Raw genomic sequence first — 15722 nt, 5'->3', positions numbered from 1 at the left:
AGCCTTGACCACCCTCTGGCCACCTCTTGTATAAAAGTCTACTTCCGCCACTGATTTCAATTTAAGTATTTGCTATGAATTTTGTTCAACCTTGCAATTTCAACGATTCAATCCCAGAAAAAGCCCACGAAATGGAAGGACCGATTACTAACCACAATTAGCTGCTCCTACACTTGACAATAACCACATATTTCATTGTTTTTACAGGCAACCAAAGTATACTTAGAGATGTCACTGGAGATCTGGTACGTATTACCAAATGAAAACCACCTCAACCAAAAACTGTGTCAGTAATTTTAGTTTCGTTTCAATTTTGCTTTTAGCAATACCAGTAATATGAATAGAGGCTTGTGCAAACCTGCCTCAGGTTTAAGAAAATACAGAGGAATTCCAGAGGAGTTCACCTCAGAAACTAAAATTAGATCTAAAGGTTGCGTGACTCAGTAACAGCAGGATACTGTAATTCAAGGTTACAATGCACCATCATTTCCATGGTATAACTGTATAGTGATTAGTGGGAGGGTTTGGAAATACCATATATACTTCAAGAATGAATAACTGTGATAAGGTGTATAGTAAAAGGTAGGAGGCCATGACTGTTGTGTTGCATATCGACCACCTTGAGTCAGATCTCATCTTCAGTAGTGTTACATACACAGAGAGAACATATCCTAAATTTGCCTCTCAGCAGGTAATGTAAAAGCTATTGTCTATCTTCCCACTATCAGATTTTAGTAAACCTTTCTGTTATTTGTTTCTGCAGTACTAAGCTCGACCTGCGGTTCAGCCTGGCCCTGTGTGACAAAGAGAAGCGGTTTAGACAGACCCGCAGAGAAAGAGTGATGCTGGGCATCAAGAAGCTTCTAGACATGGAGAAGCCTCGCTTCCTCCCCAGCTCTCCAGAGGAGGTGGGAACAGAGTGTCAAAGTCAACTTTTAACGTAGATTTAAGATTGCAGCTGTTTTTATTTGTAACTTGTTTTCAGTCATTTGTGTAAATCTGTGAGGGGGTGAGTTTCACCATACGTATGCACTCCACTACATATAATGCTTGAGTATCAAACACTTACATGTGTCTGCTGAGGGGGCTGACGTAAAGGAATTCTGACTGATACCTAAAGGAATTAGGCATTAGACATTTTGGACTTCTATGTTTTATGCTGAGAGTTTGATGAGAAGATCAATACCATTCTCATGTCAAATATTAAGCTACAGTCAGCAGCCGTTAACTTAACGCTTAACCCTGGACTGAAAATATGGTGAAAGAGCTAGTCTGCCTAACCTGCCTGAAACGTCTAAAGCTCACAAATAAACAAGACAGGGTCTAGCTGTGCTAACTGTTTCCTGCCTGTATCTTCACATTTACATATTCACAGTGCAGAGTGGGTATCTGTTCTTATCTAGCTCACAGCAAGAAAGCAAGTAAGCCGTTCCCCCAAAGTGTCAATCTATTTCTGTAATATTAGAGTCACAATAAGGAAATTGAGTCTGTGAACTTGTTCAGGCAGTCCACACTAACACTCACATGGTACATCCCTTTTCTCACGTTTTTCATTATGGCTGTGAACATAACCTCTCAGTGCTCTTCTCACCTTTTTACTGCTAGCATGCCGTTAGAGAAGTGTCCAGCTGCAGCCTTGCAGACGCTACAAGCCACGCCTCCTTTAGAACACCTGGTAGTACATGAAGTTACTGTGACAGACAGCAGATAAAAAACAAGTTGAAAATCTTATTAAAAGTTGCTATTTTAGCAACTATTAGGCAGAAGGAATAATGAGGATAAACTATGCATCGTTAGCCTAACTGCTAAAAATATACTTATACATAAATGTGGATATTTATGAACATCAGAATGTAGTTTTTATATGTTTTGTTTTATAATGTGAATAATAATAACAACATAGCAAATTCACATCATGGGAATACCCACCTCTACTCTGCCTCTGATTTGGCCTGACCCTGACATTTTCTTTTAACCCTTCTTTTAACAATCTCACCCCTCCTCATGTGAAAACCAAACCAACCAGCAAATCAGAGGCAGAGTAGGACTGGTCTTTGTGAAACGCAGGTTGGAAAAAATCCTGTTTTAAACACACACTTTTAACAAGGGCCAACTTCCTTCACGTTCCTTACGTTCTTATGTTCATGCTGCACCTGCAGCTGGATATACTTGTGCCACCACACCGCTCAGCTGAAAGCTATGCTGTCATTTGCTGCTACTGCTGCAATTTATAGAGCATTTCAAAAGCCCCCCCTCCACCCCGGTAGCAGCCTGTCAGCTCTGAGTCTACGTTCCCCGAAGTTGATATCATCACTCTCCACTCCCTGCTGTGCTGAGCTTGGTGTTTTCTTGTGGGGAGTGATAAGATATGAGCCTAGATATCACATATGCTGTTAATATGTTATACTCAGATAATAATCCATTCCAGATGAGTTAGCTGACTGAGCTCTAGCAACATTATATACCAGATATAGGGATGATGGATGTGTGCTTACTGTGGTATCTCTCATTCCAGTACAGATTCACTCTTATGATATGTAGCATTTACTTGTGAAGAGAAAAATGAAACAAAAAACAGTCATGCAAATCTTTGAAGTCTGTTTCCTTTGGTAATGCACCCAGACCTGCTGACTTGCTAAATTTAAAACGGTGATGCACTTTTTCACACGTTGTGTTCTCATGCAGCATTCGCAAAGCTCCAACTTCTTCTCCTCTACTCTGAGCTAAGCGAAAAGTTTCATTTTCTCGCTTCTGTGGTTTTGGCTAGATGCCCTTGGGGCCGGCTGTAATCTCCAGCCAGTTCTGCTTACGTTTTCAACATGTGCCGGAAGCACCAGAGGAATGAGATAACCAGCTTCAGCCCTCAACTATACTACAACATCTCTTAACTCCCTATCCAGGAGGGCTCTGGTGGAAATACATCTAAATATTCAGGACTGACCGAGAGATAATCATAGTCTGCAGAAAGGAAGTAGTATTGCACAATGGGAATTATGAAATAGTTGAAAATCCAGAGGCACAAAAATGGTTCAAAGCCTGACGCAACTGGCATGCCACCCTCACTGTAAAGAGGCACTAGAGGGAAGTTACTCAACCCGAAAGAACGAGATATAAAGAATGTGAGACTCTAAGCTGTGTAGTATGTAATTATGTGATTAAGTATGCCTTTGTCTTCTTTTTCTTCACATTATGATTATCTCCTTTTGTGTGTGTGTGTGTGTTATAGGTGCCGGTGATCGCCATAGCAGGCTCAGGAGGCGGTTTCCGTGCCATGATCGGCTTCGCAGGTGTGATGAAAGCCCTGATTGAGTCTGGGGTCCTGGATTGTGCCACATATGTCTCTGGCCTCTCTGGATCGACATGGTCAGCTTTAATTTCTCCTCTTCTCCTCTTTTTTTTTTTTTTTAACCTTCTCTTTCTCTGACCCCTTTTGTTTCTAAAGACACTTTCTCTCTTTATCTTTCTCTTTGTTATTACTGCCATGTTTCTTTTGCCCTTTCTCTCTTTCTTTCCGACTCTCCCTCAGTGTTGCCTCCTCCCTTCTTTGGGAAACTTTCCTGCCTTCCTCTGCTGGTATGAAGCTGTCATCAAGCGAGCATCTCTGGCTTATTTCAGTCTCCAGCTTCATGTTTATGGAGTGACTAACTGGATACAAGTACAGTACCTCCTGCATAAACCTTGTAAAGAGGAAAGTGATTTTCTTGCAATGAGTGATCTGACAGAATTTTACACACATTGCTCTTTTCTCTTTATCCCTGTAGGTACATGTCTGCTCTCTACTCTCACCCAGACTTTCCAAATAAGGGCCCAATGGACATCAACAAGGAGCTGATGAAGAGAGTTAGTGGTAACCCACTGAGGCTGTTGCTGCCCCAACACATCACCAACTACATCCAGGCTCTCTGGACCAAAAAGGCCACAGGGCAGCCTGTTACCTTTACCGATATCTTCGGTATGCTCATAGGAGAGACGCTTATACCTTCGGTAAGAGCCGCCTGACAACTGTTTGTGTTAGTTTTGATTCCTTATTTCTCCGTCTCCTTATGGCTCTCCTTCCCCTCAATCTGTGTTTGTCTTTTCTTTTGAAGTCACATCCCTCACCAGGTTTATTTATGCTTTTTATTTTCATTTTGTTCTGTATTTCTTCCCCTCCATTTTTATTTTACTTCCTCATAACAATGACAATGAGATGAAACTCTTACTGCCTGCAGAGTGTAAGTGTAAATGATTCATAGACTGTGTTCTCTCCTGCCAGAGGATGGACATCAAGCTAAGTAGCATCCAGGAGAAAATAGACCAGGCCCAGAGTCCTCTTCCTCTCTTCACATGTCTGCATGTCAAGCCAGATGTTTCTGAGCTCATGTTTGCAGGTAAATATTATATGTTTTGCAAGTATCTGCATGTGCATTTTATGTTAAATTGTGTGTTTCATGTACCCCATGTCGCACAGAGAAGTATTTGGCATATGTAATGAATAACTAGAAATGATCAGATAAGTTTGGCGACATGCAAAGTGAGCTGTCCTCTAATGATGACTATGTGATAACAATATCAAGGAACTGAGTAGTGAGTACAAGGTCATGACAGAGTCTGGGTTAGTCCCCTGTTGTACAGTACTTCCTCATGGTTGAAGTTGCATGCACAGCAGCTGTACACTGCGAATAGCAAATACAATAAAGGAACAACAAAAATCTCCAGTGATCTGTTTTTCCTTAAGCCTCCCTGAGTGACGAGGAAAATGCATGATCCTCCACCATAAATAACCATATTTTATTATATTCACACCAAAGGAAGGTAGCATTGGAGAAAAAAAAAAACAGGCAACCATTACCGTTAAGGCAACCATTACCGTTAATAGCAAACGCTAATAGCATGACTCTTAAACGTGGGCCCTCTGACCCCCCTTGTCTTGTAAACTAACAGCCAAACTTAATTTCAATATTTAATAAAGTTTGTTCCTCTACTCCATTACATGGGTTATGATGTGCTCCAGTATACTTTGGAATATTTCTCTGAAGTAACCTTGATACAATTATGACGACTGTCACAATAAAAAAAAAACCACAAGCATGCTATCTATTTCTGGTTAATGAAGTGCCAGTCTTGGGGAGAGGCCACATTCATTCCTGGTCTAGAATTACATTTCCTATTGTTAGTTCTCACCATTACAGCTTAACTTAAAAAACTGGCCTTCAAAAAAAAAATACTCAAGTGCTAAGTCATTATATGTGACTCAAATAGACAAAATTGTTCTTCAATTTTTTTCAAACTCTCCTCTTACCTAGAATCTCCAGTTTCTTTATGTTCCAGCTCAATGGAAAACTCTATTGTCAGAAGTCAGCTTAAGTAAAGTTGAGCTGTGAAATTATGTTCACCTTTAGAGGCAATTATTGTCTAAAAGGCTTTAAGAGGCTTAAGTATTTCTTGTATGTGAATCTGTCCATGTGTTTTGTATGTTTGAGTGCTTTTGTGTATGTGACAGCTTGTTGCTGTAAAAATGTTGCAAATGCGTCATATTGACTAGTTGGTTTAGAGAGAAATGTAGCCAAAATGAAGCTTTTGGCCCTTAATGACCCCAGTGGTTCGTCCCTCTCTCTGTAGTGTGAATCCTGTTCTGCTTAAGTACCAATTTACCAACACTTTTAAAAACTGCAGACACACTTTTTAATCTAATTTCAATCTAGGTGTCAGATATAAAATACCAGAAATGTATTTTTGGGGCATGAGGGACTGTTCCCCAGATGCTGAATTGAAAGTAGCCATTTCCTCTAAGGCTGCCAAAAACCCAGACTTTTTATATTCACTGCCTCACTGTGAGCAGTGTCATTTGTAAATTTGTACAGTGCAATAACTGCGTTTATTGATTTTACATGCAGAATGATGTATAAGTCATTGACAGGTACATGAGGACTATGGTGATCATATTGGTTCTGAACATGTGTTGCATTTCTGTTGCATTAACACTGAAGTTTTAACCTGTAGACTGGGTGGAGTTCAGCCCGTATGAAATCGGGATGGCAAAGTACGGCACCTTCATGACCCCCGACATGTTCGGAAGCAAGTTCTTCATGGGAACTGTTGTCAGGAAATACGAGGAAAACCCTATTCATTTTCTGATGGGTAAGAAAGATGTTTTCAACTATGCCGCTGAACACAACTGTCAGACCATGAGCAAACCTACTAACAGTATGTTTTCACTGTTATCAGGCGTGTGGGGCAGCGCCTTCTCCATTCTGTTCAACAGAGTGCTGGGAGTCAAAGACACAGTTGGTGGCAGCACCATGGAGGAGGAGCTAGGTAATTTTTCCTCTGCTTCTCTTTCCACATGTATTTTGTTGTGAGCTGCACTGTGCAGATTTAAATACATTTGTTTGATTGACTGGAAGAGCACAGTAATCCCAAAAAATCTCCCCGATGCTGTGCTTTGGCTTTCGATCATATTGCATGATCTTCATCAGTGCTTTTAAGATTTGAAATTTGAGATTGAAAGTTCATTCTTGACCTGCCGAGGAAGATCGTGTGATATGACTAAAAGCAGCCACTATATGGATAATTTATTAATTTCAAAGTTTTTTTTACCCACATCTGTTAGAGATTAAAAAAACATAACGTCTCTTCATCTAAATAATAATTTTTCACTGGAGGAATATTGTCCATTTATCAGTCAATAAAACACTATGTAAATAAAAAGACCATTTAAGGCTTGTAAATTTATAGATATAGGATTTATGTTAATCCAAAACATTGTTTATATACTTAGATTAGTACTTGCCAATAAATGAATTATTGCACTGAAGAAATATGTTTTAGTCATGGATACTTACTACTTGGTCTGTCTGGGTCTACTGATAAAATTACTTTCATGGTATACCCTCCTACTGAAACTGACATTTAGTTGTATCTCAGATACTATTGTTATCTGTTTCGTAAGTTTGCCTTTGTCTCCGGCCATAATTATCTTTACACACATAGTAGGTATCCTCAGACCTTCAAAAATAGCCAACCTAAAATTATCTCAAAAGATTTCCAATGTTTAGCATGGCTGTGTGTGTGTTATCACAACAGTGGGAAGATATCCACTTCTTGAAACGATTCTGACAGCTCATCGGATGTTTGTTTTGGTTGAATGCATTTGTTTGGGTGACCTTTAAACAATGCATTGGTTGTATAAAAGTGTTCATCTCCACCCACTTTAAGAATGCATTAGTTTATGAGGTGTATTGCATTTCTCTTAGGACTCTTATTTTGATAGATAAACAATAGGCGGTGAATTTGATAATGTCACACAGCTGAACAAAACATTCTGTTAGGTTCAGTGTTGATATGTGATTAAAAAAAAAAAAAAATTAACAACCATCTCTTGAAGTTGTAACCTGAGTGAAGGTGTCTTGTGTCTTACAGAGCAGATCAAACCGCAGCACATCGTTGGGGAAGACAGTCTGGATAATGACGACGAGCCACGCAAAGGTGAAGATATGCATGATTCATAAAAAGAGCTTGCGAACAGATACCACATTGTGCAGCGCAATGGTGCAACAGAGATGTGTGGCTTTTGAATGGTGTCAGTAAACATTTTGACACGTTGGGTCTGAGGGAGAGTTGACACTTTTTTTTTTGTGGTAATGTTTCCATTTGCAAATGTTAGAGTGACACAGCAACATCAAAACAGCCACCGTGGTTACTTTCAGGTCAGGAAGAAGAGCTGATACATCAAGCTTTCAATTAAAAGTCTTTGGTTTAATGATCCCATTAATAATGATCTACAAATTTAATTTTAGGAAGTTAGTGTGTTTTTTTCTCTGCAAGTGTGAGCTGTAGTTGTGAGTGAAATAGAAGCAAGCTATAAATAGAAGGAAAGAGGAAGAGAGGAAGAAAGAGAAGGGGTGGGGTAAGATGACTTTTGTTTCAAATGAATTACCCTTGAAGATGAAAAACATTTTTCATTGTACAAAAATGGGCAATTTAATATTTCTGGAGATTGATCACTACTGTTGCTTTAATACTGGCTTCATTTGCCAGTCACTGAGGTTGCCACTTGGTCTCTACCTTATATATACTGTCCTTCTATTGTTCTGCTGAGGGAAATATTTGGCTCCTTAGCTGCCAAAGGCTCCACTATGTTAACTAATGTCTGTAACTGCATTTGGTGCTGGGAAGGTAGTGTACAGAGATTTTTTGATGGAAAAAATAAATGCACCTGTATTTGAATAGCGCCCTTCTAGTCTTCCGACCACTCAAAGCACTTTTACATTACGTGCCACATTCGCCCTTTCACATTCACACACCGATGACGCAGTATCGCAAGCAATTTGATATTCAGTATCTTGCTCAAGGATAGTTTGACACCGTTTCATTTTAGCAACATTGAGGAACTGTCTGATGTTTCCGTCATTTGACACAATAAATACACCTGCAGTGCCGCCAGATTTCAGTCAAACAAGGCTTGAAATATAGTTTCAGTTCTTTTTGAGGAAATTAAAGCGACCATTTAAAAGTAGGAAAGGTAGATTACATTACATTTTGGCAGGTAAACTGGTAATTTTTCTTCATCATTCTTTCATTCTGTTATTCTTATCTATATTTTGTTTGTTTTTAATGTTTATGTATTTTATGCATTTAAATAACCTCGTTTAATTTAGTTGCAGTTTAATTGTAATTATTCCAGTTTTATTACAGGAAGAGGTTCATTTTCTGAGTAACAGTTGGATTCTTTGTCACACAACATCTGACCATCTTTATCTGTCATTTAATGTTCAGGTGGGACAGAGAACCAGGACGCAGAAGACGAGTACCGTCGCACCGCTCAGGCTAGCTGGGTTCAGCGAATGTTTACGTCGCTCTTCAGTGACTCTTCTTTATTCAACACAAGAGAAGGCCGCGCCGGGAAGGTATCTGAATATGTTCCTTGTTCTACCGGAAACCACAAAATTATATAACACTCCATACAAAACACTGCATGTGCTCTATCTGCATTCTTGTTTCACTTTTCCTATATTCAAATTCACATCAACCTGCCTTACCTGCCTTTTACTCTCCGTAACACAACTCATCCTGTTACCAGGTTCATAATTTCATGCTGGGCCTGAACCTGAACACCAGCATCCCATTCTCTCCAGTCAGTGAGGTCACGTGCCAAGTCCCTACACCTGAGGAGGAGGTGGATGCCGTCACAGGTAAGAAGGACAAAGTGATTGTCAGGACTCACTGCTTTCAGATTTCATTGTTGCAGCAGACATTATGTAGCATTTTAAGCCATTGTAAATATGTTGATTAAGGCAGCTTTAGATTTAAAAAAAGGTTTGTTTCTACAACACGGATATTTGGCAGACTAATAGAGCTTTACCGGTTTTGGAAGGTGTGGTATGAAAATAATTCACATACTCAGCCCAGATGAGTCATTACACACACATCTTTTGGGTCCGATCATGTGGAACAAAATTTGGCTGTATACAAAAGAAATTTCTCAATCATGTTTCTGTTTTACTTATTTAAGCAAGTCCAATTTTTCTCAGACCCAGATGAATTTGATCGTATTTACGAGCCTCTGGATGTGAAGAGTAAGAAGATCCATATAGTGGACAGCGGCCTGACCTACAACCTTCCCTACCCTCTCATCCTGCGGCCACAGCGTGGTGTGGACCTCATCATCTCCTTTGACTTTTCTGCACGACCCAGCGACTCCAGTCCCCCATTCAAGGTCAGAGTCAGGCTTTTTTTACAGTCATGAATTGCTAAAAATGATCTGTGCTAGCAGAAAAAATCATGAAAATTTTTTTCTTTCTAAATGTGTGGCACAGGAGCTCCTGTTGGCAGAAAAGTGGGCTCGAATGAACAAGCTCCCATTCCCCAAGATCGACCCCAAAGTGTTCGACCGCGAGGGCCTGAAGGAATGCTACGTCTTCAAACCAAAAAAAGGAGAAAAGAACTGCCCAACTGTCATCCACTTTGTCCTGGTCAACATCAACTTCAGGACATTCAAGGCACCTGGTAAGTATGTGCACACGTGGAGGTTTCCACAGCATGTGTGGGAAGGAAAATATGCCAAGACTCTTTGTATTATTATAATAATTATGTTTTACCGTCATGGCACATGAGGCATCTCTTCCTCGAAATTGCACACTGGAATTCAACCATATTCTGTCAGCAGGCAGTTTTTTATGCTAAGTCAAAAGTTGGTCCCCTCATCTGAGTGACCTCAATAAATTAAAGTATCTGCTCACAGTGGTTTTGTGGTGGAAATGCCTGCTTTTAAACATACCAGCAGAGTGTGAGTGTGTGCATACCCGTGGGTATGAACCACAGTGTGTTCAGTGTTTTATGAGCTGCTGCTTGGTTGAATGATGGTTCCTTAAGGAGCCAGGTGCTGGTAGGGAATCTCTCGCTCCAGTGGGAGAGCTCTATGTGTAAACAGGCCATATTTCATGAACCATACAAAGACACACAAAACCCCACATCTCCACATCTCCACAACTCATCTCCACTGCTTCCTCTTTACCTTCAGTAGGTCATCAGCCCACATACTTCCGCTGTCTGTTTATGGACGTTACGTAAGCTTTTTGCACTCAAACGTAAAACACATCTGATGGAAACCATAAATGGACTTCCTGTTCCCGCTGGTTTACTTTTTTACGCTTGCTGCTTTTCCAAAGCATAACTTGTTTCCCCCATGCACGGTCTTTCATCTTTACACCTGAAATAATACAATAAAAACTAATTCAGGAGCAATGTTAAAAATTAGTTGTGAGTGGTAAAGTTCATTTTTGATTACGGCTCCACAATAACAGCACTAAATACTGTAGTTCTGAAGAGATTCCCTGGCCTACTAACCTTATTCTCATCATGATTTTGATATTTTATTCAGTGAAAATTAAATTTGTGATTCAAAAATGATCATTCCCACACTGAACAAGCTCAACAAGCTCAACATTTATTATGTATTTTGTCCCTACTATCGTCCCAGTTAATTAATTAACTCTCTTTCTTAATTTATTTACAGGTGTTCCCAGAGAGACTGAAAAGGAAAAGGAGCTGGCTGATTTTGACATCTTTGACGACCCAGAGTCACCATTCTCCACTTTTAACTTCCAGTACTCCAACGAGGCCTTCACCAGACTCCATGACCTGATGGAGTTCAACACTCTCAACAACCTGGAGGTCAGTTCCGCCCCTGTGGTTTCACTGCAGGATGCAAAGTTGGCATTGATAAAGTTTTATGACATCAAACAACAGGAAGGAACAGCATTGTATGTTGCAGTTTATAAAAGGGGATATTGGATTTACATTAATTCACTTAGTAATTCATTGTTGATCTACTTTCATTCAGTGTCGTCAGCGGGGAAGTTTTACATTTTTGTTGTAAGTAATCAATCTAAGTTTGCAAAACATTTTAAATCCCCGACCGGATAGTACAAGTCATATCTGGTTTACAGTAGGTGTGCCACTATAAAAGGTCAGATTGACTTTCACTCACTGTATCTGAGTCACTTCCCTGCTGAGTAAGGATTTAAATATGATGCAGTGTGTTTGATTTCACTGGTAGGTCCTCTCGTTTAGACAGACTTGTATAGTCAATAAAGATACAGGTTTGAGTCTGACTTGTGACCCTTTGCTGTGTGTCATCGGCAGTCATTAGCTGACTTACATACCTTGAAAAGTAAAACTGTGAAACACCAAAATCTACGCCCAACAGGGAGAATTGCGAGTCACCAGAAAGCTTCCTTTCGCCAGTTAGGCTAACCTACTACTTACTGTGAAACTTTACCGGGAAAATGGAAACATAGGCTCTTCTGGTTAAATCGTTTTGTCTGATATCACAGGGAATTGCACTGGTATCTTGAATAACTAAGTACAAATACTCAATCTACTCGCTGTACTGATGGTCTTGTGTTTATGTAGGTCATATAGAGGCATCAGTATTAAATGGAGACTGTTTCATAACCAGTTAAAAACTCCTTGTAGCTGCTTTGATATATGAGAAATCTGCCCAGCAACATCAAAGTTTGGTCATTTGTCCCGCATGCACAAATTTACACCCTGATCTTTATATATTTAAAGCGGCATCGGTCAACATTTTTAGCCATGCTAGCAGCGTAGCTCAAGGGAAGGCGATTTTCGGTCGACCACTTTTGCCCCGATTGAAATATCTACAACATTGCTGGATGATCACCAGTGAAGCTAAATACCTCTTCTTACAATTAATGATAGATCAAGCAAATGTGATTTTTCCTCGGTAATTTTACAATATTGATTGATACATTGATTGATATTTTCCCTTATAGGTGATCAAAGAAGCCATCAAGGACTGCATCGTGTCCCGGAAGGAGAATCCCTCGTGCGGCTCTCTTCCCTTCTCCCTCAGTGAGATCCCGAAGAAGAAGTTTCCTCGGGTACAACCCTGGAATCACCTGGGAAATAATAACTAGTAGCCTGATTGAAGACTTTGGATAAAGTGGACTTTTTGTAAATTCTGTCTTAAAGAAAAGCATTTTCTTTTTGGAAAATGCTATCACCTTGATCTCTTTTCTATATACTTTTAATCATACTTTTAATTCTCTAAAGAACCTTAAGGTTTACTGGTACACGCCTTATGATTGCATTCATATAGAACAGAGTGAGACTTTTCATCTGGCTTTATTTGCATGAATGTGGCTGCTGGGAAAACTGTCGCTGTTTATTGACCACAAACAGCTGATGTCTGTCTTTTCCCTGCTGGCTGCGAGAAAGCCTGGAAAAAAAATCAACACTTACTAAACACTGCAGTGTGGCTGGATTGTTAGAGCTAACATCTTTCTTTTGTTTTTGATATCTACTGAGAGTTCCTGTGTGAAACTGTGCTATCTCTCTATCTCTGTTACTTTAAAAGAAGTGCATACTTTCATCTGCTCATTCACTCCATTTTCATGCATCATGTGAATTTTCTTCCCCAGTTGCAGCATTCCTAATTCATGCGGACACTTCTTGGCTTCAGTTCATGCTGCCTCGAGCACTTGCATTTGCATGTTTCCTATGACTTTTTCTGCAGCCATGCTGTTTATAAGTTGTGCTTTGTGAATGCACTGTAAGAAGCCCCACCTGTTTTGTGTCAGCTGAACTCTTTCCATATTGAACGTGCAACTGCAGAGCATGCAAATCTCCATGTTTTTGGGTTTTTTTTCCCACCGGATGGCTCGTCTAAACATGTAATCCTGTTTGAAAACATGGAAGAGGAGCTTGTAACCATTGGTTTTGTTTGATAGCAACTCCTAAACACGCCAAGTGCACCCCTCTGGATACCTCAAACATCTCAATGATGCTTATCCACCTACAGGGAAAGAGCACTCCCTGCTTGCCTGTAGGGAGTGTCTCATATTAAAGCCACCATTTTGGAAAAACAAAAATTGATACCATAGAAACAGCCCTCTCTCTCTCTCCATCGGGATAAAGGTGGGTTTATTTTCCTGACCATATTGTTTCAGGCTGCCTTTTAGATATAGGCACAGTTTGTTTTTCTCAAGCATTCCCTCCCTCAGCGAACCCAACGTGCTGCAGGACTCCTCTAACGGCCCGCACTGTGAAATCAAAGAGAGGGATGGCTGGGTGGAGTTGTAAAGTGCGATCACGAGACCCGCTTGCAGCTGAAAATGGTGGCTCTCTGCAGCACATAGTGGAATTTTACACACTACACCTACACCTGCAGCAATGGAGGCCTGGAATCTGACACACTACACCTATACCTGCAGGGGCCCAAAGGCTGCACACAGAGCAGTGGAAATTTTCACTGAAGTACTTCTGACCCTATATGCTCATGTTTCTGCCCCGCTGGTTTGGAAGAAACTGAGGAAAAAAGTGTTTTTCATGACCTACAAACTTTTGCAACTTGCTATTTTTATCAGATCATTTGTGTCATGTTTTCTGTTGCAGGGTTCTCATGTTTTATTTAAAGAAAGAGTTTAGGGAATAGGTTTCTTTGCTAGTCTGTTACAGATGTCAGTGGTTGAATAGGTTTTTCGTACTTCTGCAAGCAAACCTGAAAAAAGAGATAAAAAGAGGATGAAGAGTGTAATCAGAGGGGAAAACAGCTAGCTTGGCTTTTTCAAAATGTACAAAAACTAAAATGTGCGGATTAAAAAGACAAGATATGACATGCTATGAACTTTGGAGGTGCCGGTAAGCGGATTTTGTTGCCCTTGGAGACACCCAGGCTAGCCCCTTGTTTTTGGTCTTAAAGCTAAGCTAAGTTAACCGGCACAGGGTGGGTTCAGTCTTTAGGTCAATTTGCAAAAAAGCACATTCCCAAAATGTTGAAATACTCCTTTAAGACAAAGTTTATACTCCAATATGCAACAACTCAAGATTTGATCATTTTACAGAGACATCTCTAAGCTATGATGTTACACTTTTATTTTTATTTTTAACATAAGGTTAGTTTATTTAGAAAGCATTACATGAGCAGTAGCAATTTTATTTCCTATTTTTTTCTGTCATATTACATTTTATGAACTTTGATAATGTTTACAAATGTGCAAGATGCTAAACAGTCAGTCCTAGGGAATCAAGACATGTACAAATACTCCTGTGATCATTAACTATTTGTGTTATAACTGGCAAAGCATGTCATACATAATGTTTATGTGCAACGGAAAAGAATGACAATAAAAGAGAGAATTCATCTTGTGTGCAATGTTTTCTCTTAAAATATCATATTATCAGAACATCCTTCCTTTGTCAGTGAGACCTCTTCTGAAATAACACAAAGCAGTGAATTAAATGCTTCAGCATATTCTGTTTCCTTTTGTTTGGCTTAGGTATTTAAAAAAATGTGAGATGACTGGATGGGTTGGTATAGATATCTCAACCAGTTTGTTAGACAGATAATATATGAAATGTAGGTTTTATAGTGTGTTGGACTGTCAGTCAAAGCAGAACCCACAGATGTGATATTGTAGTGTCTGTCCTCAGGCTGTATGACTAACATATCACCATAACACCATTGAAGGGTTTTTATTTTAACCTCTGTGATGTTCTCATAACGTCCACAGATGAAGATCTTTAAACACAGAAAAGAAAAGAAAATCTTACCTTCTCACTTGCTCCTTTTGTATCATCTTGTCTAAAAGTTACACATACATGTTTAGAGCATGTTGAGATAGCTTAACTTTCATGCATATGTGAAACATTTTAAATTAAATTTCTATTATCATTTTAAGATAAGATAGTACTCTATTCTGAGTAGGAAAGAGAACAAATAAAGAATATAAAAAGTATAAAAAATATCAGCTTAGAGTACTGAGGAGTTCTAGTAGTTTGAAAATGATTAATTAATGTCTTGTGTGGCAAGGGGGAGAAAAAAAACCCACAGAAAATGTCACAGGTTATGGTATTTTGGACTAGGACAGACCGCAGCCTTGTAACAAGAAGTCAGTGGTATGAAGTTTGAAATATAAGTGTTTGGCCCAACATAATGGAGGTAAGTGGGCTGTCAACAGTTTCCATAATGACTACTTCCTTCCTTCCTTGACGTAGCTTCCTGCTTTTTACGGAATAAATAGTCCCAATAACAGCAGTACATAAATAAAGTTTTATAACTAGGTTAGGGAACAAAGACAACGCCTCAAACTCATCTAATTTACACACAAAAAGTACTTAAGCACACCTTATCCGTTCACTCCCTCTTTGACTCAGTTTTCACATCTCTTCCCACCAAACCCTTTCTTTTTCTTTTTTCTCCCCTTCTCTCTCTCTCT

General features: G+C 39.6%; 1 protein-coding gene across 1 annotated transcript in view; it reads left to right on the top strand.

Moving 5' to 3' along the window:
- pla2g4ab (phospholipase A2, group IVAb (cytosolic, calcium-dependent)) overlaps positions 1–14647 on the top strand; it is a 19522-nt gene extending 4875 nt beyond the window's left edge. Inside the window, exons 6-19 of the mRNA XM_035653938.1 lie at positions 208–245; positions 764–908; positions 3227–3363; positions 3762–3984; positions 4256–4370; positions 5983–6120; positions 6208–6297; positions 7402–7467; positions 8758–8888; positions 9062–9173; positions 9513–9697; positions 9798–9987; positions 10997–11154; positions 12279–14647. Of these exons, the coding sequence (XP_035509831.1) occupies positions 208–245; positions 764–908; positions 3227–3363; positions 3762–3984; positions 4256–4370; positions 5983–6120; positions 6208–6297; positions 7402–7467; positions 8758–8888; positions 9062–9173; positions 9513–9697; positions 9798–9987; positions 10997–11154; positions 12279–12422 (1872 nt within the window). The 3' untranslated portion in view covers positions 12423–14647. The remainder of the gene's footprint in view (positions 1–207; positions 246–763; positions 909–3226; positions 3364–3761; positions 3985–4255; positions 4371–5982; positions 6121–6207; positions 6298–7401; positions 7468–8757; positions 8889–9061; positions 9174–9512; positions 9698–9797; positions 9988–10996; positions 11155–12278) is intronic.
- The last annotated feature ends 1075 nt before the right edge of the window (positions 14648–15722 follow it).

This window comes from Morone saxatilis, unplaced genomic scaffold (assembly GCF_004916995.1).
Source record: "Morone saxatilis isolate NCDOM2014 unplaced genomic scaffold, NCSU_SB_2.0 Contig12, whole genome shotgun sequence".
NCBI classification, from domain to species: Eukaryota; Metazoa; Chordata; class Actinopteri; family Moronidae; genus Morone; species Morone saxatilis.
Note: the sequence above shows the minus strand (reverse complement) of the source record. Positions and strands in the feature narration are given on the sequence as shown.